This window comes from Lonchura striata, chromosome 1, assembly GCF_050655825.1.
Source record: "Lonchura striata isolate lonStrDom1 chromosome 1, ASM5065582v1, whole genome shotgun sequence".
NCBI lineage: Eukaryota > Metazoa > Chordata > Aves > Passeriformes > Estrildidae > Lonchura > Lonchura striata.
In genome coordinates, this window is record NC_140703.1 from 95,851,540 (window position 1) to 95,875,278 (window position 23,739).

The 23,739-nt window shown below is 34.5% G+C and overlaps 1 protein-coding gene across 3 annotated transcripts in view; it reads right to left on the bottom strand.

Moving 5' to 3' along the window:
• Nucleotides 1-1,054: 1,054 nt before the first annotated feature.
• Nucleotides 1,055-23,739, bottom strand: part of PRKX (protein kinase cAMP-dependent X-linked catalytic subunit) — a 55,081-nt gene continuing 32,396 nt past the window's right edge. For 2 of the 3 annotated variants that reach the window (XM_021545558.3, XM_085583966.1), the window contains exons 4-9: nucleotides 19,563-19,682; nucleotides 13,835-13,930; nucleotides 10,216-10,273; nucleotides 8,124-8,201; nucleotides 5,146-5,294; nucleotides 1,055-4,751 (exon numbers count right to left, since the gene is read on the bottom strand). In XM_021545558.3, the coding sequence (XP_021401233.1) occupies nucleotides 5,169-5,294; nucleotides 8,124-8,201; nucleotides 10,216-10,273; nucleotides 13,835-13,930; nucleotides 19,563-19,682 (478 nt within the window). In that variant the 3' untranslated portion in view covers nucleotides 1,055-4,751; nucleotides 5,146-5,168. Of the gene's footprint in view, nucleotides 4,752-5,145; nucleotides 5,295-8,052; nucleotides 8,202-10,215; nucleotides 10,274-13,834; nucleotides 13,931-19,562; nucleotides 19,683-23,739 lie in introns of those variants that run through there. The other variant, XM_085583962.1, reaches the window with a different exon arrangement.

Consider the following 23,739-nt stretch of genomic DNA (forward strand, 5'->3'; position numbering starts at 1 on the left):
ACAGAACAGTGGGCTATTGTCAAATGCAGTTTTAAGAGTGTTTTGTCCTAAAAAGGCCTAATGAAGTGTAAGAAGTGAGAGATCTGGGGGTAGTGAACAAAACTTACCTGCCCTGAATAAGTGAAAAAGTGTATTTTAAATGGCTTTTATTGGAAAAGAGTTACATGTGCATTCATAAAAGATGTAGCACTCACAACAAATGAACAAAAACTCCCACACATGGCTGGGGTATGAACAACCCACCAAAAAAAAATCTTTTGTGTTGCCATTCAAAAAATGCCTGAAAATTCAAAAATGTAACTGAGAAGTTATTTCGATCCATGTCAAAGACATGACTAAAAGCTTGCCAGGGCTCATTGCAGTGTTCCTTCACTTTCCATTAGCAGTCTTCAACCTTGAAGCACATGACATAGTGGTTTACAAGAGAAAAACATCAATGCACAGAAATTAGAATTAAGCCAGGCACAAAAAAAAACAATTCCATCTTTAACAAGCAAACCCTTAACCAGTCCAAACTGTATCAAGTAGGTTCTATGACTATGTAATTATCCCTAGATTCTGATATCTAGGAGAAAAGAAATAAAATACATTTGACCCAAGAGAAGGAATTTAAAGAGCTAAACAAATTTTGTTAGAAACAAACTTTTCAAGTTTTGATGGAAGAGGAAAAAGGGTAAGTCAGGTAGCCATTTTAAGAATTTTCTTCAATGCTTGAAGATACTGATTGAACTGAGTGTTCTGGACAGTGTTCAGGCCATTAAGTTGTGAAAATGCCAAAGCAATTAGAGTCATATAATCAAAGTTTAATGAGAAGTTCAAATTAACACTTTTGGTGTTACTACCTGGTACAGTACCTGAAATGGTTTTGAAAATGTACTTTTTGGTGCTTCTTCAATACCATCTAAAATCTGTTCCAACACTTGTGTCTTTTCTGAAAAGGCTTAAAATGTGAAAAGAAGGAACAGTTGTTTTTCTGCTCCTCTTGTCTCCCCTTTACCATTTTCTTGGATGAAGAACCCCAACATCCTTCCAGCATAAATGGAAGCAAACTAAGTTTAAACATTTGAAAAGATATAAAGGTTTATTAAATGAATCCAGATTTGACAGATATTACATTAAATTAAACAGCAATAAAGTTTTACTAGGGTTTATGTACAGATCACAGTGATTTTTCATTGTGCAATGAGGGCTGACTTTGTACTTACAGTGAGGGCTGAACAGTACTTACATGTGAGCTACAACAAGCAACCAGCAACACACAACATTAGCCCAAGTGAACCTCACAAGTCAGGCAGTCCAAAATGATTATGCAGCACACAAATGCCCGCTACTACTATCACTACTTACTACATGACAGAGTACTTATAAAGCAGTCAAGGTTTGCCATAGAAAAGTGCAAAACATGGGAAGTCTGTACATAGTACAGTACAAAAAGGAATCATGCTACAGTCATTGAAAGCTGAAAAAGAGTTCTATAGCATAGGAAGCACTGCATCACAACTCTTCTGAATGGCAAGCAGATGGGCTGCGGAACAGCCGTATCTTCATTGCTTTCAAAACTGTAAAATTCCTGTTTATCCATTTAAACATAGTTTAGTACCTATATTTGATCCATAACAATGACTTTCTACAGTGGAAGATCACATTAGTTAAAGCTCAGTAGCACACATATTCATTGATCAAGCTCATTTACAGGAAAATCTACAGCATATTCTTCATTGAAATCATGAAGCATTTATATCATTTGGTTACAAGGCAATTGAGTTTACAATTCATGTTTATCACTTAAAACCTCAGATTGGGCAATTAAAAATATAGATATAAAACTCAAAAATAAAAGTTTTTTTTTAATGTTAAACATTCTTGTTTACGGATGTAGAATATCAAAGGCTCCCTTTCAAGACAAGTCTTTATGCACAAGTAGACTTTAGCAGAAACAATCAAAACGAACTTCAGAGAACACCCTACTTGAATAGTAACTAAAAAAATCTTCTAGTCTTCTTAAAAGAAAGCCATAAATCCAGAATTCCTAGTGCAGTGTTTACCTGCATGAACACTCAGACAGAACTACATTAGTGGGCCATGAAGTTCCCAGTGAAGACTTAAAGCAGACTCACTTGTGCAAATAAATAAAATAGCCAGGTAATAACACCTCATCAAGTCCAGGTCTACAGAAAAAAATAACTGATAGCTTGAAATAATACTTCAAAAATGTTTTGGTTTTACCTTTTACTTCAGTATTTTAATTTTAAAAAAATGAAAGCAGTTTTGTACTAGAAAGCATGCTGACAAGGTCAGTAGTTAGGTGTGTATACACATGGCTTGGAAACAATGTAAAGTCAATGGATTATCATTATTAATAAAATGTATTCACTTCCTTAAGTCTCCATCATATTGAATGTCAGTGCATCCACTGCCAGCAACGGATAAGGGTAATGAAAAGAAAACTTGTATCTCCTGTTGTTCAAGGGTTCAAAACTTCTAACTGCCACTGTGGCAAATTACTCAATTTCAACTTCATTTCCTCAGATCTGAAGACTTAGAACAGCTTTGAAATTTGAAGAAAAATCCTACATTTAGCACACTTGCAGTATGTAAATTTTCAAATAAGAAATTGATGTACGTAGTATTCAGTCCATAAAATACCATCCATTTGTGCATTAAGAAAACTCCCCATTTCCTCCCCCTTACACAAAATGTGTTTTATGTGCTTCAGTTTTTCCAGTTGATTCAGAATAACTAATTCCACATATACAAATATAGTGGGCCAGATTAATCTTTCCAAGAGAATAAGGTACTTACACTAGGTTAAAACTGTAATTTCCTATGGATTGTCCTGTATTTCATTATACATTTCTACACAATAATTATTGAGTGGCAGCTGGGGCCATCAACTTCCATAACATCAAGACAGCTTTGTGATATTACAGAATTATCATTTTGAAATATCCTGATTTTGCTACACAATGTGCATTTTTGACAAGAGTTATACAATCTCTTTTAGTAAGGACTTGCTTTATGAAGAAGTAATCTAATATCCTAGGAGTTACAGTTCTCAAAAAAATTTCCGTACTGTTTAAACAAAAAAAAAAAAATTGAGATCACTTTTCCACAAAGAGACTCCAGTAGCAGATCTGCCATAACATTATAAATATGACAATTTCAGTAACAATTACTAGAATGCCATTCAGGATTTAGTTTAGAAAAGCAAATTTTTGGCCTACATTTCTCATTGCTTTCACATCAAAAATGTGGAGTGTAGTTTTTGGGGAAAACTGTCTGTATGATCTAATTAAACAGTATTATGCAGAGCCATAATCACAGTAGTAGAACTCCACAGAGCTGATGTGTTCTGAGAAAAAAAAAATGGTCTAAATATGGTAATTTCACTAGAAGTTATCTAAACTGACAACATCCTAAAAAATGTAATTTTTTTTAATTGAAGCACTTCAACTCCCTTATATTAACACAAGTATCACAATATGTAACATGAAAAAAAACCTAAAAAAAAAAAATTCTGCCTAGTATTCAATCCACCTTCATGTTTCTGTGCATTCATATTTGAGATACATACATATGCACATACTGATATTTAGTGCTACTTAAAATGAAACAATATTGCAAACACTTCCCAAACAGTGTGCTCCAGCTGCTAGAAAGATGTTAACATAGGATGAAAAAAGAGTCTCTGTGCATCCAAAGTTAAAACTCTGTGCATATGAAATTGCTGGCAGCAGGGACTAGGACATTTTCAAAAAAGGAGGAACAGAAAAATAAGGGTGTACTATATATTCAGTCTTCCCTCTGATATTCTAAAGTATACAGCATTCAACAAGAACTATTTCACTAATGAAAAAGGTCTGTTATGGCTCATTATTTACATTTGGAGAAGACTTGTGAGGGAACAATTCCTGTCAGAGCCAGTTAAAGCCCTTTTATCAGGATGGTCTGACTTGCATGTTTAGTGAGTTTTCATGTAAGGAATCTCATTTCAGACTGTATAATCACTCAAAATTCTGGTTCTCGAACAGACATAATTGTAACAGAACTTCATAAATTAGCCATTAAGATACATCTTTAACAAAAATAAAACATGCCCTGGTCTTTCTGCTTTCAAGTACTATGGTTGTAAGTGTGAGGCATTGGAAATTTTAGGTACAAATCTTATTTAAAACATAATTATTTTTGTTTTTTACAAACAATTATAAAATGTATATAAGATGATGAAAAACTCATTTATCCTTTTTTAAGACTTTTATTCCTAAAGAACTTCTGCAAAACATTATTTGAAAAATAAAAATCATAGACTCTGCAAAGTACAAAAATTTACATCTTTGCACAATTTCTGTGCTTTAGTTGTACTGTATCCATTATATACATATATACTAATTTGTGCTTTTAATTACACAACTTTAGTATAAACTTATAAAATTAAGTCTATGAGTTAACGATGCAAAAAGGATCTGGGAATAGCAGGAAACTTAATTCAACCGTAAGTTAAAAAAAATAATCCTAAAAATATCATTTTAGTTAGTCTACTTCAGAGCAGACTATCATTATTACAATATAATAAACTAAAGTAAAATGTTTACAGCCAAAAATTATTCCTGCCTGCCTCCATCTTTTTTGACATTTACTAATACATGTATCTGAATGCAGTATCATTCTTAGCCACAAAGAAAATCTTCCTTTCTCTCTGAACTCCATTGTTCTTCAGACTTGCTCTTAGCACTTCAATTTCCTTCCAGTTTCTAAGACAAAAAAAAGAGAACACAAAACTCAAGGTGAACTATTTGAACTCAGTAACAAGTATCAACCTATCACATTTGTAAGAGAGAATATCCAGGGTACAGAATTAACCTCACAGTCTTATTCCTCTAGAATCTGCATTCTTAGTAGTAAAACCTTACAGTTAAGAATTATCACATTTCCTTATCTGTCAAATCAATCTTTCTTTTTACACATTAGTTTTAGAAATTTAAGGACAGAAGGACTTGAATATTCGTATGTAAATAAACCTTCATGAATGTAAAAAACCAAATCCTGTGAGGCAAGTTATTTTTGTCATTTCAACCCATTATGAATCAGAAAATGTAATTTCTATATATGGTTTCTTTCAAGGGCACTCTTGGCATTTGGACATACCTTGTCCAGTGTAGTTGTTACACTCAGAAGTTCTTGAAAATTTCTAGATCTTTAGGAGGTACCGGAGGTGTCTTGTTCCAGTCATCTTCAGGGTAAGCTTCAAAATTGGAAGTATCCCCATCATTGGATACTTTGGGCACTATGGGAGGCTAGTCAGAAGAAGCACAACAAAAATGTTAGCGGTTTCCTCAATGAGATCCTCTCCATCATACTATTCTGTAAAAGATATATTAAACAAATGGAGTACAGATTTACAGTTCACCTTTTCCCTAATAGTGAATAGTATAAGAGAGAAGCTTGCAGCAACACATATACATCCCCGCTTTTTGTCAATTTTACACTTAAATAATGTGGTTAAAAGACACTTAGATAATTAATACACTTAATATAGATACCTATTTTATTGAGTACTAGCTTTTCAACTAAGAATCTTCATAGTAGCATGGGAAACTGCTACCATATTGAAGGAAAAAAGCCTCCTCTTCACTGCTTTCAAAAAGACTGCTTTTAAAGAAGTTGAAATTACTAACTTCTGTCTACCAACTGTGTTTTTTCCTAACCTAGCAATACATTGAAGCAGGTAAAGAAACTGCTTCATCATAACTCACATGAGGCTGTAAGAGTATCTTAATTCAAATAGATTGTTTTTATGAAACTTGAAGGTGACGAGCAATATCAGTTTCCTGTTTGTTTTCACAGAGGATCCTTTCAATTTCTAGTATTGCAAATCATCTTCAGAGTACCTGCAGTTTTAACCTGTCTGAAATCTAACATTGAGAATGCTCTGTGTTTCTGGCCACATACTATGAGATAAAAGATCCTTTCAGGGACATTTCATTAATTGCAGGTGTTAATGAAGGGCAAACTCTGTTTCCTCTCTCAAGGGATATTCATCTCTATATCCTCAGCAACTGAGAGCTTAACTATTATGCTGAATCCAACAGAACACTTCAGAATGAGAAAACCTTATGGATGAACATAAGGATGAACTGGCTCAAAGTCACACCACAGACAGAACTATAAAGTATAGCAAAATGCTAGCCTGCATATCCTCGAAAAGATAGAAGCCTGGCTTCCACTAGTTCATGAGATCTTATCTGAGCTTTTGGGCTTTTCAAAATGATGTCATCATCACTAGGTTCTCAATGGGAAAGATGGGTCCCTAACTTCTAACCTAGTATGTCTCTAACCTTCAGCCAAAAGCAGAGTCCTAATTTTGTGTCTAGCAGTCACAGTAATACTTCCCAGATGCTGAGGGAAATGTGCAGAATCTGCTCTGCCCCTGAGAAATGTTTGTTCCACTGTGGGTAGTGCCTAGTACCCCTCCTCTCTGTAAGCATTTTGGCAGAAAAAGCAGTTTTCTGAAGTGACATACAGAAAGAAAATCCAAAGAGAGAAAGGATGATTAATGAAATTATTTTCTCCCTTTCAGCTATTGCTATTGTTTATATGATATTGATATTTAATACCTTATTAGGACTATTAATAAATACATAATTTATATAATGGACAAATTCACACTTTTTACAGGGGAAATGGAGCATTGTGTGCATTATTTCATATTTTCAATCTCTTGAAAATAGTAGGAAATAGTGAAAACAAATTCTGAAGAATATAGCTGCCTCTACAAATAAACAAGTAAAATTCTGATCCACTTAATATCCCTAGTCAAGTTTAATTAAGCACCGTCTCATCTTCTAAGAGCTTAATGTAACCATAACAAAGATTAAGAAACCAGTTTTGTATTCATAATAATCTAAATGCTACAGTGACTCTTTTTTGATTATTTTTTTAAATAAAAATGCCACACAAATAATGTCTGGACCTGAAACATTTGATTGTACATCTAATAATCATTTTTAATACTATGTTTTTTATTGCTTTGGTTGTCATAAACTTCAGAGTTAATATATTATTAAACAGATTATCATCCAGTTTGCGTTCTTTGCAGGTCTCATTAAACAGAAAATACAGTAAATGAATACCTAGAAAAATGTAACTTCATTACAATGCATTTACATAAAATATCAAATGGTTGCAAGTAAGGACTTAAAACAAACCCACACATTTAAAACACCGTAAACTTATTTTTCTTAAAGAGAGAAGTCATCTACAGCTTTGCATTAGATACTGTTTACAAGAATACATCAAGAACATTTTAATATTGTCTCTTTTTATTTTGCAAGAACTCAAGGTATCTACCTGGAATTTAAGCACAAGAAAATAATGCAAAGAAAAGAAAAACAAATGTTTAATTGGTACTTGGTTGACTGCATGTGATAACCCAACCTTAGCTACAGAAAACCACTGCTGTAAGGAACTGTACAAGTTAGAACTCTGAGGAAGGAAAGAAAGCAGTTTTACTACTAAAGGACTTAAAAGCATTTTGTACTGTTGATAGCTTTTGCAAACATCTGCCATCATACAATACTAGAATTCAGTGCTATAAAAAAAGTATCTTGGAATGACATTAATAAATCCTTCTCCTTCACCTTCCCTATTCCTCCTACTCTCATGTGCTTTACATTTTATTAAAACATTTACCTGAATTGAACTTAGCACAAAAATTTAAAGCCCAGAGTAAAATACTTCCATATACATAAGGAAAAGGAAAAAAATAAATTAAAAAAAAAAAAATTAAACCAACAAATTAGCAATCCCCTTCATGTCCCCGAATAAAAAAAACACAAGTAATCACTTATAAAACCCTAAACCTGAAAACTAACTAATCATCTCCAGCAAACTAAAGCAGAGATTTCTTTTTAGACAGTTCGTATATAGACAAAAATGCAAACATTCATACAATTACTCCATATTGCAAAAGGCAAATATGCATTTAATTACCAAGTGCGCATATAGACATGTGGTTATACACACACAAACACACAGATGCAACATCCAACAAACCTTCAACAGATCAGCTTAAATGAACAATGATTTCTCCTTGTGATGTCCTATACAGTATTTGTAGAATGTACCTTTAGTCTCCTTTGAGGTACAGCATCCCAGTCTATAGACCTGAACCATCGATGTCTCTTCACATCATCTGCTCCATTCTTTAAGGAAAGAAATCAAAGTAACTATTTTTTAAGGTACACATATGCCAAACCATGTATTTCCTTACAAGTACTGTGATATCAGGCCTATCCTGTTTTCTTTTTCTCAGGTGATAATCTTTAAAAGATTCTAAAGGATAAATTCATAGTGTTAATTCCCTAGTAGGTCCTGAGTTCCAGCAATAAAACCCAAGTAATTTTGATTTGGGGTTTCTTGGGGCTTTTTTTAGCATTCTTCTGACACAATGGAGATCAAGAATAGGCTTTAAAGTACCCCAAAACCATTATAGTCCTATTTACTTTTGTTTTCAACAACATTTTAGAGAATGCCTTTTATTCAGATATACTTTCTATTTGTTGCACTATAAAAAAACACAGCTGAGGGTTGACAGCATTTTAAATAATGTCTGGGAAACACACAGTTTTTTAAAAATATTACAGACATTTAATGCTGACAGCAAAAGGTTCTCAGTACTGTTACAAAAGTAAATATATTAAAACATTTGTTTTGATTTTAGATACACAGCTAAAGGTGTATTCGCCTTGTAATGATCATTGTCTTTGAGCTGCCTGTTCATGATTAAGCTTGTTTCAAGCACAGACTTGTTCTCCAGGCATTAAGTACTGGGGAAAACCAGCTGGTTGTCTGTCTCAGGCCTGATCAAAGTACAGAATTCAAGACTGTAACACATACAGCTCCACAAAACCAGCCAGTATCACACATTTAGGTTTTTTCAGATTTATGTGGAGTGGACCTATCCATGATCATATCCAATAAGGCATCAAGGAGAAGAGTATCACATAGTTCCTTCAAAAGCAGATTTGACTGAATGTTTCACCAGAAAATGTTTTGTGGGATTTAAATCTTATTAGAACAATTATTACAATGGAAAAGGATCAGACACAAGACTGACCGAGTGCTCCCACCCCAAAATCTGCTCTTAATTAGAACTATTTTTTGAATTTTAGTCAATTATAGGGAAAGTCCCAAAACAAACCTAAGCAAGCACAGACTGAAAACATCCTCCAAAACAACACAAAACCTAGCCAAACCCATCTACTAAAGCCTATGTTTGAACAAGTCAAGATTTGCTTTTGGTCTTGTTTTCCTTCAAAACTGTCCAAAGATATAAAAGTTTTCACTGGTAATTAAGTTTAAAAATTTTCAGCTTAAGAAATCCTCCTGAAAAAGACTACAAAGGATTCTGAAGGATAAGAAAAACATTATTTCCTGTTTTTTCTTACCAGTCTAACTTTGTGCCATAAAAAGGCTCCAAAAGAAAACACTGGACAGCTGGTTAAAACATTTATATTTATATTAATATGTTAAGAAACCTCTTTACTTTAAGAAACCTTTAAGAAACCTATTACCATCTTCACCTGTGGTTACCAATCAGTGTGCTTTGGGCCAAAAAGCAAACCTCTAATATCCCTTGCCCAGAGAAACAGAAAATTTAGGTGTCTTTAAAGAGAAAGATTATACAAGCTAATTTCAGTATCATTGTCTTCATAAATCTGTTTGGATTAGGGTAAATAATTCTTCCTGGTGGAAGAGTATTTGACTGTGTTTAATCAGCCCCACCAAGACAATGACCAGGTATCACAGTACTACAACAATCCTTATACTTTTAAAATAATTTTTAAACTTCAAGTTTGATTAGAGATCCTTCTGAGATTAACACTCCCACAAAAAAAGAACCAAATGAGCTGGCACCCTGCACTACCGGACTTAATACCATGTTTCTGGTCTAATCAAGGTTTTCACATTAATGAACAGAGTGGTGGTGAGGGAGAGGAAAACCATCCTCAAGAGTAGCATTAATCCAAATAGGGGAATGATTTTCAAAAACACAGAAGTACACAAGTAAAACTTTGCATAACCTAAGTAATGTGTGGGGAAATGTATCTATTTTCATGCTTATAATGATGAAAATTCTATGAAGAGCTGCTCTGTATCTTTCCTACAGAATACCTTCAATCTTGTGCTGTGTTACACTAAAGATTTCACACTGACCTTCATATTTCCTAGTCGTCTTGTTCTGTCAACCACAAGCAGCTTCTTAATAAGGTCTCTGAAGTAGAGAAAACATGTTCTCTGTTAAACAGAAGTAATTTATATTTGACTGTCAAGTGTTGCAGAACATAGGCATGCTTCCCTTTGACCATTCCTTTCCTCATATATCAGGACATTTAAGAGTAAGCAATAAAAAATAATCTAACAGAATTCTTGTAGATTCCTTTTAGACTCTTCCAAGAAACAAAGGAAAAAAAACAAACAACTCTGTCTCTTCTCTCCAGTAGTATTTGGCACTATTTTGTTCTTTGTATTTTTGCATTTTGCTGGGCATTCCAAGTCTCAAAATGGATCTCCAATTTGTTTGTCAGAACTCAATGCTAATATATATTAAAAAAGCAGATAAAGCTGCACCCTCATCTTTACGCTAAATATCCAGGGAAACCATGAAAGAGTTAGTAATCTGCTTAAAACTAGTAACATCTATAATTTAATTGGAAACAAAAAGCCTCACTGATATAATAAAGCTAAATCAACATTTTAAAAGATTAAAAGTTTAGAGACATAAAACTCTTCCATTTTAATAGCAAAGTACTTCAAACATTAAGCCCCAAACAATGACGACATAAACCAAAAGTATCATAATTTATGGAATTAGCTTGATTACTTATGAGTTGAAAGAAAAATATGGCTTCATAGTTCTATAAGCAGTTACATTTTATCTCAAAGATTACTTTGATATTTGATTTTAGGAAACTGGCATTCTGGACTAATTGCATGAAGTAGCAATGTCAAGAAAGAACAAAAGTTTAACCATCCTTATTTCTATAATCTCAAGTATTCCTGAGAGATAACATACAGTATGAAATGATGGAGATTAAAGAGAAAAAAATTTGAACTAGCTATGATCTAACAATATCAAAGGTTAAAAAAGGTCAACTGTTTTATTTACAGAAAAAACACAAACACAGCAATGACACACCTGCCTCTCTTCATCCCTATCTGTAATACCTACTATGCCTCCCAAAAATAGCAGTGTTGCCTATCCTTCAAATCAAAAAAGCGTGTGCAGAAAGAACATATGAAATAAATGTACTAGACTGTTTAAAAAGCTATTGCTTTTGGCAGGAATACAATTCTAAAATTCAAATGGAAAAAAATTACCAGATACATGAATAAAAAAGTCCATGTAGAACGTAATTTTTAAAACTCTCATAATTATTCCAGACAATCCACATTTCAATTAGATTAAATCATGTGACCTACCCCTTTAACAGTCACCTTTCCAGAAATATCCCTTTCTACTTCACAAAGAAGAACATTCATAATGGAAGAGGCTATAAGGATGACTATAAGCACACTTAGAAGCAGGACTGAAAAGAAATCCAGAAACCCAAAAAGAGATTCACAGTTTATGGTTAAAGACACTTTCCTATTCCTATAAAACCAGAAAACATTTTATAGATCATTCTTGGCTTGCTTCAGAGATTCATCATAAAACAAGTAAGGGATGAGCTTACTTGCCGATACAGTGCTGTTACTAAAGATACTTGCTGCACTGGACCAGTGAAATATCCATTGAATTGAAACAAATGATAGTTCAGTAGTTCTTTATTACATTGGTCCTAAAAAATCATTTAAAAATGATGTTACAATTAATTCACTAGATATGCTGGTATATGTTTTTAGAAATCAAATTCTACGTTAAGGTCTCAGCAGACCAATAATCAGTAAAATGCCTAACAGTGACATTTTGTTTGGAAGTCTCCAAAAGTGGCATTGCAAAGAAAAGTTTAAAAAGGCAGTAAGAGTGACATTCATGCAGCAGGAGGGAAAGCAGAAGTTGTATAAATTCAGAAAGTACTGAGTAGAGGAGGTGATAGGGGTCAGTGAGTGAAAAGTTCCAAGGTCCATAAGCTCAGGTAGTACATACCCCTAGGGAGAGAAGCACTCTCAAGAATTCAGAAAGGGAAAGAGTTTTACTGCCTCAGAACAGAGAGTTAAAACATTGTATAGCACTAATGCTTCAGAAAGTTTGGATGTGACAGGACCCAAGACAGTCTCCTTTCTGGCTGAAATACTGACTTATTGGAAGAAGAAAGAGAAAACAGATGGGTAAGAAGGTAAGAAGCAGAATACCTTCATTGGACAAAATAATCTTGGTGCTTGTTTTAAGCTAATGATGCAAAGATGTTCAAGGACTACCCAGTTCTGCATCTTGTGGTTTAAAAGAAGGAAGAGGGGCAGATATCCAAGACATTGTGCTTAACACTTACTGCATAAAGCAAGTGAAGTCACAGAAGTAGCACAGCCAGCAGGACAGAACAGTGATTGTCCCCCTCTACTTGTGGGGAGACCACACCTAGTGTTCCCAGTTCTGGGCCACTCACTTCAGGAAAGACACTGAGATGCTGGAGTGTGTCCACAGAAGGTCAATGGAGCTGGTGAAGGATCTGGTGAGTAAATTCTACAAGGAGTGGCTGAGGGAGCTGGGATTGTTTAGCCTGGACAAAAGGAGGCTCAAGGGTGACCTTATTAGTTTCTGTAACTGCTTTCACTATATTGGACACATTGTCAGTGATGATAACCTAATTTGTGGTGTTCCACCTTCTGATCACAATATTATAGTTCAGTGCACAGAATACTACAAGAGATAATCAGTTTTCTTTCCAAGACCAATTGGATTAGGAAGACCAGATAATGAGACTACACTAAACTGGAAACTGTGTTAGAGCTACTAAGAGAAAACTGCTACAAAGACACAAAATATGAAACACTAATCAGCCTAAGGGGAAACAGTCAAGCTTCATTCAGTGCATTTGATTATTCAGTGGAGGCTTAAAAAAAAAAAAATCTCAAATAATTAATTTTGCTTGTATCTGTTTACCCAGTAGTGACAATAAGCAAGTGCTTCTCTGAAGTCACCATCAAAACATCACAAGTGATTAACATAGGAATAACTTCCTGTCTTCACTCCCTCACTCATTCATTCAATTCTCAAGTAGGAAAAACTTCACGTTTATAATTGCATTTCCTCAGTTTCAATGTTTACTAAAAATTTTTGCAGTTATGGAATTTTTAATTACAGAAAAAAAACGTATTTCATCTGCAATAAATACTGAGAATTAAACCCACATTACATGTATATGTAATACTCCATATTGAACTGAGCCCCTGCTATGATAAATTTAAGTTGATTTTACACTAGAATTTCTGAAGTTTGCTCAAGAGTGATTTAAGTGGTATGTATCTACAGACAAACAGTTTAGTGTTCTATTCCGGCTCTCCTAATTTTTACTCAGGTTATCTCCTCATATTTCTCCTCTTGACCTTCTTATAGTACATGCCAATGGTGTTTGCACAAGGTATAAATGCATTTAATAACTCAATACACAGAAAAGAGAGACAGATATTATCTTACAACTGTATCAGCACCTTGAAGTATACCAAATATATAAGTTTATTTGGACTGAAAGTGTAAATGCAATATAAAATATTTTCCAACATGATATTTCAGAATATCAGAACCTGAAATCAGGACTTCTAAAAGGGTTTTTTAGAAACAGTGATCAGGAGGTATTTAGAATAGAAACGACAGTGTTGGAAGTCATAGACTTACTTTACATATAAATCCAAATGCCTCGGGAAATCTATTTTGCCAGCAAGAATCTTCTGATAAATACCAAATGGATTGTCATCAAAAAATGGAGGAAACCTATTTTAATACAGAAGATTTTCAGATGTTAGAAAAAGAAGTTCTAAAAAATCTTATAATCAGTATTATGCTATAGCAATTCCCCTCAGAAACAACTGATTTTATTGTTCTTTTTGGTAGGACACTACAATCAAAAACTATCTTGAAGAATAATTTAAGGCTGCCATTGAACAGAAAACATTTTTGTCAGCAACACATTGAATGCAGAATTAAAATTTAAACATTAAAAAAGAAGAGAAAAACATAAAATTGCAATATAATTGCAGTAAAAGTAATTTATGAAAAAAAAAAATTCAGTGTTAAAAAATACTTTGCTTTTATCTCTAAAACCCAGGGATATACTCTCCAAAAGAGCATTACCATTTCTGATCATGTCCTGTAACTGCCGGCACACCCTTATTTACCAGTTTCTGTCTAAAGTGTTGAAGGACCTTCACATGAATACATTATCCAGGTCAGTTATTTGTTGTGTATCTTGAATTCAAGTATATGTTTTGCTAGATAAGGTATTTGAAACAGTTACACTGCTCACAACTCCCCAAGTGCAGTAGCCTTTCTGTGTGGTACAGATAAAGTTTTCATTTCATAATCTTCCCCATGACAAACAGTAAATAACATGTAATTAAAATTCTATATTTATGTCTTCTATGAAGTTCTTCATGAAGTTATGAGCTAACAGTTAAGTAGCTGTACTTGTACAGCTACAGCAAGAAATAAAAGTTTTCTGCTGTGCTTCCTTTACTAGTACAGTACACGCCGGATTGCTGCAAGAGGTGCCTCAGTACACCAGTTCAGGCAGCTGAGCCCAAGCACCGACTGCGTTCTGAGTGTCAGTCATGCTCTTACCACAGGAAACCTTCTAAGGCAATGTAGTAACTCCTTCAGTAATTTCAGTCCTGCTTTGCCCTCTGTAACATGACCAAAACAACCCTCTTACTATGCTTCTGCCTCAAAATCCCCACAGAATTAAAAAAGCTGCAGCTTTTGAGTGCTGATCATATTGATAGCATCCAACCACTATTACAGTTTAAATAACATATTTTCACATTTCCCTAACATTTCATAATTATTTTCTCAGAGAACTTAACTGTGTGCACACACACACAATACAGTGCTTGTGGCTTTGGAAACCACTGACAGCACAAAAACAAGGATGAAAACATTTCTTCACTTCAGGCTCTTTTTTAAAATTTTTTGACAACAGACCAGCTTATTCTTCAACAAGTACTATACATTATTTCCATTATGTTTCCAGAAGTATTAATTTCTTCATTATTTAGCTGATGATCAAGTGGATTAGCATTCTCTTTGAAATACTGTAAATTTCAGCCATGGTAATAATCAAATTCCATCAGAATAATCAAGTAAAAGTGTCTGCAGGCTTTCAAAGCACTGAAAAGCATGACTAAACTATCCGGTCAGGGTAAGACTAAAGGACATCTTCTGCTGGTGTTCAGAAAGCCAGAGTACTTTATGAAAAACTACTTCCCAGCTAACTGGAAATTGGAAGAATCTCAGGAACAACACTTGTGCTATTAAAAATTCCTGCTCTGACACTAAAGAACAAGAAAATATGATTGCTATTTAACGTGCACAGGTTTTTCCCACACATGAAAGACCATTATATAAAATTTCTTATTTAGTCAAGCAACATAAATGTCCTTCACATTCCCCATAGCCAAGTTGACAAACACAGTCTTCTATTTATTACCCATTAGAATCTATAAATGCATAAAGCAATTAAGCTATTTTAAACTCTGTATTACAAAACTATCAGCTGCAGTAAGCAGATTACTGTACATTACTGAGGTGTGAAATCAAGAAGAATAGAAGTATATATGATTTTTTTCATACTTACATTGCATTGTTTTAATTGCTCTTTGCTTTCCCACTTTGAAAATTCAAAATTAGTGTATCTAGAGTGCTTGTGAAAAATTTAAATCACTGTTGGCTATATAGTAATTTTATGGCAATTAAAGTGCATTTGAACTCTATGTAAAATGACAACAGCTTTGAAAGATTGCAGAGTTTTCTCATGGACAAACCAAGCAACTTAATTTTGACACTTTTTGAAAATGTCAATTTTCAACACAGCACAGATTTTAGACAAAACAACACAAGTACTGTTCAAGAAGCTACCTAATAAATCACCAAAAATCCCCCTGAGTTTCAGACTTTCTTCACAACACAAACACAAACAGCTGCCTTTTCACCAACTGAAAAGAAGCTACAAAAAATATCATCCCCATAAGCGGGAGAACAGCTGCAAACCATTCCTTTTGCTAGCTGAAGTATAACAATAGGATGGACATAAGTTTCCAAGACAGTCTGAAGAACAGAAGTTGTAAAACCTCAAGGGAAAACACACAGGTCTGAGAATATGAAACTGCAGACAGGAACCATTAACTTACCTAAAATGCCAGACTAGCACATCACATATGACAACCAAAGCAAAAATAAAAACCACAAATCCCATATTAATACACAAAATTCATATTAGCTGTGTATCTGATAACAGTAGAATTACAACCTAATGTTAAATAACAAGTATATTTTTCTTTGCATTAAATTGTAACAGAACTCAATTACTCAAAATAGGTTTTTTTTTTTGTATTGAGTTTGTTTAGCTTGTTTACATTAACTCAATGAACTTGGTGTTATCCATCTGTTAAGTTTCCTTCTCACCCTTGCTTCTCCCTGCTCCTTGCCCTTTCTGTACCTTCCTATCTTAAACCTAAACAGGACCTTGCCTTAAACCTAGTTTGTGCAGAAAAATAATTTAATCGGCCTCCAGAGATTAAGTTAGGGAAATAAGACACTGTAGAACAGGAAGGTGTGGGTTTGTTTGTTTGTTTTTAGAGAGGCCATTTCCTTACACACACCTACCAATTCTTTTCAATCGCTTTTGGGCTTCAGAGAGACTTAACTTCAGGAAATAACTACCAAATGTCTTATATTAATTTACTTGCAGACAATAACTTAAAAGTCTTGAAGTCAGGTTTTGTTCACCTTCAAAATATTTTATCTATCAAAACTCAAAGAAGAGTTACAAAAGCTTAAAGTTAACTAGGACTGTTTCTGTAATAAAAGCCTTGACAGTAAATATCTAGTCACATCTTGAGTTGGTGAAGAAAACTGCTTCAAAACACTATTGCCAAGAACAGCAAAAAGTTGATAAAATGCTAAAAACATACATTCATTGTGACAACCTTCCCATCTAAAGGAAACACATTCAAACCATAATTCCTGCCCAAAACAAGCCTCAAAATTCAAACATCCCAAACAAACAAGCTTGTATGGAGTCCTTTTTCCAGCTTTGGAAAATGACTGAATGCTGCTTTATTTAATTTTTTAGTGTTGGATGGAGTTCCTATCCAAAGCAGCATTCCATCATTATGAAAAGCATGTATATACAAGTACTATAGTAAAAAAAAACTTAGAAAATCACACAGCAGACAGCTGCTCTGTCAATCAGCCTATATAAAACCGCACTTGATTTTCAGGACAGTGTAAGCTATCTCTATTGGTTAAAAGCCTCTAAAAGCTGAAGTGTTAATATTAAGCCACCTCCCTCTCATCTCCCCACTCTGAAATCCAGGTCTTAACCCTTGAGCCAGACAGTATCATGACGCAGAAGATCCTACACAGAAACAACAGCAGCTGCTCCCTTTTTTTATGAACAATATATACCAGTCATATTTCAGTAGAATATACAGAAATCATACTTCAGTACCCTGCAGTCTTGAGGTCTCAATGACCCCAAATATCTTGCTTGACTGCCACCTGTGTTCAGGATGTTAACTTGCAAACCATGTTTCTATTAGTGGTCTAGTGGAGAGAATCCTACCAACATCTCTAAGGGATGCAAATAAAAAAGGTCCAATATCCATCTACACTGAGACCACACAGACCTAACAGCGAGTGGTCCCACTAAAACCCATGTCAGGAAGCTAAACCACAGCTGGGTGACTGCAGCACCTGTGCTCATATTACAGACCGGACACTTCTCTATTATCTTCCCGCTGTCTAGGACTAAGATTAGTGGCAATAAGCTTGCTGGGAATCTCTTTTCTCTGAGAATATTTCAGACTCTCTCTGAGAAGGACTCTTTTAACCAACTTGGGCTGCTCACCTTACAGGAAGCAATGGAAAAAAGGTGAAGACTGGCCTCTGTACAGATCAGCCCACACAAACAACAACTTCATATTAGACCAGTCAGCCAAGCCTGCCAGCAACTATTTTTATTGCTTTTCTGTCTACAAATTGCAGTGAGAATCAAAGTCAATGTATATGCAAGCCTTCAGGACACTCAGAAACCAAGCAGTGGGTAGCAATGCTGTGCTGCTATTGAGTGAACGTCAGCAGTACATGCAGCAGATTAGAGCTCTGAAGTGACCACCCATCCATCAGGGGAGCTACTTGCTCAGGCAAACTTACAAGCTTGTCCAAACACTGGAAGAGTCACCAAAGTCACTTTGAAATTACAGTACTGCACAGAGAAAAGGATGAATAAATCCAAACAAGGACACTTTGTTCTCATCAATCTACAAGGCTGCAGATTTATAAGGAAAGGCCACAGAGGACACCTAATGCACCTGGGGACCAAGAAGGCATAGAATGCACTGAGCCAGGTACTAGGCAGAAGGTATGGAACTATGAAGAAGGGAGAACTATGAAATCAAACTGATGAAAGAAGCTGTTTATTTTTTCAGAAGCTATGAAAGCCTTGTTTTCATCTGCATTTGTCCTACAGCACCCACCACGGCAAAGCCAATTGCTTTCAAAAATCCAAATCTTTTTTCAAGTACCCTCAAACAAAATAGCCAAGACAAAAAAAAAAGGAAAACCACGCAGATGCCTTGCTTAGCAGACAAGTATAATTCCACTTTCTACCTCAGTTATTTATTTTACTGAAGAAAATATTTTTTGAAATCAGAGCAAATTGAGACAATTACTTTTATCTAATTTATACTAACAAGTCACGAACAGTTAAGTATATTAATGCCAAAAACTGTTTCTTCAGTTTGAATTACTAACTTCTGAGAACACTGCTTTATCAAAAAAATTCCACAACAGCGAAAGTAGCATTTGAGCAAACTGATTTCAAACAGACCTATGAAGCTTTTTGCTGTTCTTCCTCTGGTTTAAAGAAAAACAGTGCTCAGTTGTAATACAAACTGTATTAATAAAAGTCTTCCTACTTGCCACTCTGCATTTTTAGAGACTAAAGATCCCACTGTAACTAGGATTTCCCTATACTGGAAATTAATTACAGAAGTAGTCCTCTTCTTTACCCTTTAAATGTAAAGGGCCTCGTGAATAAAACTCTAAACTTCAGCAAAACCTGAATTTCCAAAACACTTAAGGAAAAGAGATGTCAAAAAAGTCTTAAAAAACCCACAAAAACCCAAACCAATAAACAAAATCAACAAACTCAAACCCCTAAAACATTCTCAAAACAACAGTGATATATGTTGTTTTTAAAGCTTCCCAGTTCCTTTCTTCAACAGCAGAAATTAAACTGGTATAGCAATAATAAATTTAGCCCAAATTCACTAATTCAAATACTGTAAAGAGAACTGGTAAACAATTCTGTATTACATATGGCTGTGATATAGTAATTATCACTTACCCTGATAACATCTCAAATATAAGAATTCCTAGGGCCCACCAATCCACAGCTCTTCCATGGCCTTTACTTTGTATAACTTCAGGTGCAAGGTACTCAGGAGTGCCACAGAGCGTCCACGTTCTGGTTGTAGAAGAAGGAAAAAGAAAACACAAAACAAACAACAAAAGCAGATCAAAGTGGAACTTAAATAACAGTAATAGGAAAAAACCACACACATAAGAACTACCCAACATATACCTATGTATTTACTGTACAAAGAAGCAGAAATAAGAAAGGCCTCTACAAGATCTAAACAGACTGCTTTGATGATGTTCTCCAATTCTCCTGGAACACAGATATATACAAATTAAGAAACTTCCTTTCTCAGAAAATACCTGAGCACCGAGTTTCCCAGGTATACATTATTTTGAACTATTAACAGTGTTTTTCATGGACTACTTTTGACAGGCCGAGCAAAAGACAACCTTAATGGCCTTCTCCAGAAAAACTAAGTTTCATTTAGAAAAAAGAAAAGGGAAGGAGGAGTCCTTAAAGCAGTAGTAGTTTAAATCAGTAAATAATAGCACATACATGAAGATTTGTTTTACAATCTAAGTTTTTAAAATAGTATTGAAATTTAACCTGTCATCACTTCTACAATACTCATTAAAATGGAAACATATTTTTAGTTATTTAAAATATTTACAAGGCATAGTTAAGCAAGCGTGGGATAAGTAGGCAATGTTTCTGTGATATATTTTTAAGTCATTTTTAGTCATAGGTTTCTATGGTAAGGTCAGAATAAAACTGTTATATTGCTAACTAATTGAAGCTCAAGTTCTATAAAGACATAAACTGAAGCTAAGCAGTTATGTTTACAAAGACCAAATTACATTTGAAAATAAGAATATTCTAAAATAATTCCTTCCAAAAATGTGAAATTGTCACTGTAAAAAAAATGCCCATGTAAAACTTGCCTGGCTTCACTCCCTTGACTTAGGTTTAAACATACACTTGAGAAAAAAAGGTTCTCTCATTTTGAATAGATTACTCTTCCCTGGCAAAGTCAGAAGATGAAAATTTGAAAATGTGCTCACCTATTCAAGATAAATTGAAATCCCAGCACAGAGAAAGAAAACTGTAGCACATTTTAAAAGGAGTTCTAGTAAAATATGACAAAGACTATAATCACAAATGGTCACCACACAATTTCTAACTCGCACCAAAAAAAACTGAGTGTTTGTGAGAGGAAGAATTTGCTCCAATCAAACTGGTAACACACTCCTGAACAAATACATTAAGATGAACATTTCAATCACCTTTAGAAGTAATACTAATTCAACTTTTTTTTTTTCTGAGAATGCAGGGAAGATGATTGTTCCACCATACTCTGTGCTGATGTGGCCTCACCCTGAGCTCTGTGTGCAGTTTTGGGCACCACAATGTAAAAAAAGACATTAAGCTACATTGTCCCAAAGAGGACAATGAAGATGCTGAAGGGTCTGGAGGAAAAGCCTTATGAGGAGGGGCTGAGGGCACTTGGTCTGTTCAGACTGGAGGAGACTGAGGGGAGACCTCATTGTGGTCTTCAGCATCCTTACAAGGGGAAGCAGAGGGGTAGGCACTGATCTCTTCACTCCTGTGATCAGTGAGAGGACTCAAAGAAATGTCATGAAGCTGAGTCAAGGGATATGTAGGTTGGATATCAGGAAAAGGTACTTCACCCAGAGGGTGGTTGAGCACTGGAACAGGCTCTCCAGGGAAGTGTTCACAGCATCAAGCCCAAGAAAATTCAAGAAGTGCTTGGAAAATGCTCTCAGCCACATGATTTGACTCCTGGGGATGTCCTGGGCCAGGCCAAGAGTTGGATTTGATGATTCTGATGGGTCCCTTCCAACTGAGCATATTCTATAACTTTTTGAATTATTTTAAATGGAGCTTCTGGGATAAAAAAAAAAAAAACTGAAAAAAAATTAAACCTTGGCCTTGATTAATAAAAACAGCAAAGATAAAGGAGGGAGCTGTACAGTCATTTAAGGCTTTAAATGAAGAATTACAACTTTAATTTCTTTAAGCTTCAGTTTACTATGGCAAAAGCCAAATTACTCGAGCTAAACTGTCGGAAGTGTTAGGAACACTTCACATCCAATGTACTTCAAGGCTCTTGAAACTACATTCCTAAGTGTAAAGAATACATCTTTAATTTTTATCATTAATTTATCTAAAAAATATAAACTCTAGTTTTCCAAATCAAGCATACTGAACTTTTACATACAGTGCTGCTTAACACTACTGCCACCTAGCAGGCTACCTAGATCAGGACTATGGAATTAGTAATAACAGCAAAGCTATGCAATCTTTTAAAACAAACTATTTCTCCCTCTCCCAAACTTAAAAAGCTATATCCATTGTGTGACTTAATAATACTGATTTAGGCAGCTATGCAAATGAAGCAGCTGACAGTTTTACTGTGTTTTTATTTAAGCAAGAGGAAAACTGAATTAAGGCCAATGTAAGTTGAAGTCTCCTAGCTGCACTAGGAAATAAAATTTATTACCACCACATTAACTACTTCCTTAATTTTAATCATGAAATGTATGTTTACTAACTACACGAAAATCTGGAAGAAGCTAATGTTCTTTTCTAAGATATGCATTTGTGCCATAAGGTTTGTGGAAGATTCCATAAGAGGAAACTAATGTTTCTTCTTTTGTTGGTCATGAAACAGACTATTTAGTATTTTGGAAAACACATCAAATAAATACTACAAAAATATAATATCTTAAATTATTTTTTATCATTACTCTTTTATGGCTACTGCATATTTATCTGAAATTCCAGGTAACTTTTTTGAAGAGAAATTACAGTGCAAAAAGATAAGAATAGACAGTTCCCATCAAACTGCTACAAAACAGTCACTCTTCTGAATTTAAGACAAAATCTGAAATACAAGAAAGAGCTAATTGATAAGGTTGAATATGTAATTTTAAAACATGAAATATAGAATCTACTCTGGTTACAAAGGTGAGCCACAAAATAATTTTGGGAAAGTTTTGAAGAGTACTGTATGAAGAAGTGCAGCCTCAATGGTTAATGTGTTTCAGCATTCTACACCATTCAGCATCCATCTCTGTGTACCTGACAAGCTTTTTGCATATAAGCCAGACTAACAACATTTGTTTTGGTACTCTATCAGTTTCTCCATAACTATATTTAACAAAGATTGCTTTGTATCCAGCTGACAAAAGTTTGCTCTGCAAGACATTCTCTCTTGCTTCTACAGTGACAAAGGGTACACTTTGCAAACTAGACTTACTGTGTCTTACATAGTCTTTCTCTTGTCAATCCACTGTGCAGAAAAGTCATGAGGCACATCCAGCTTATGCAACACTGCAGAATTATCCCCAACATGTTTAAGATAAATCACTTCTCAAGTTTCTAGAAATTCACAGGTAAATTTCTTTTTTAGGAATGTAAACTGAGTAAACTAAAATTAATGGTGTGTAACATTCTGGAGAAAAAAAAAAAGACCACTCAGGTCTTAATTTCACCTAAAACGTTTAAAACTTGCTGAGTGAAATCTGTCCATAAAAAAACCCATACAATTCCATGCAGATTAGTTTTGTGCTTCTCTGAAAGAACATGGGAATTAAATGCCAACCACCCCCAAAAATCCCAAAAAACCCCAATACCCAGACAAAATTACCCAACCAAAAATCACACAAAAAAAAAAGGAAATCAGAACAGAAAAAAAAAAAAATCAATAAAAATACTATACCCAAAAAGTGGTATATGTGTTTCAGAAAGAGAAAGGTCTACAAATGTAATAGCTGTAAAGTTCAAAGGAAATACTTTTTACAGCCTTCAGGTAACAGTAATTTATAAAAACCCCCTCCCCAACTTTCTTCTTGACATTGCCCTTTTTTAGAAGTACTGGCACATCTATTTTATATGAATGTACTTACAAGAAAATGAAAAGGTTATTAAGTCTTCAGTTAAGCAACATCAAGGTGGAAAAGAGAAGAAATAAACAGCAGCTGAGGCAAAGACACACTGTTTTGGAGAAAAATTTACAATTTTTAAACCCTCTATGAGTGAAAATTTTTAAAACACTATGAGTGAAAAGGGAGGAACAAGGATAAACAGAAGGACATACCAACAAGGAACAGAAGGAGCAAAGAAAACCTCTTTCCTCTGT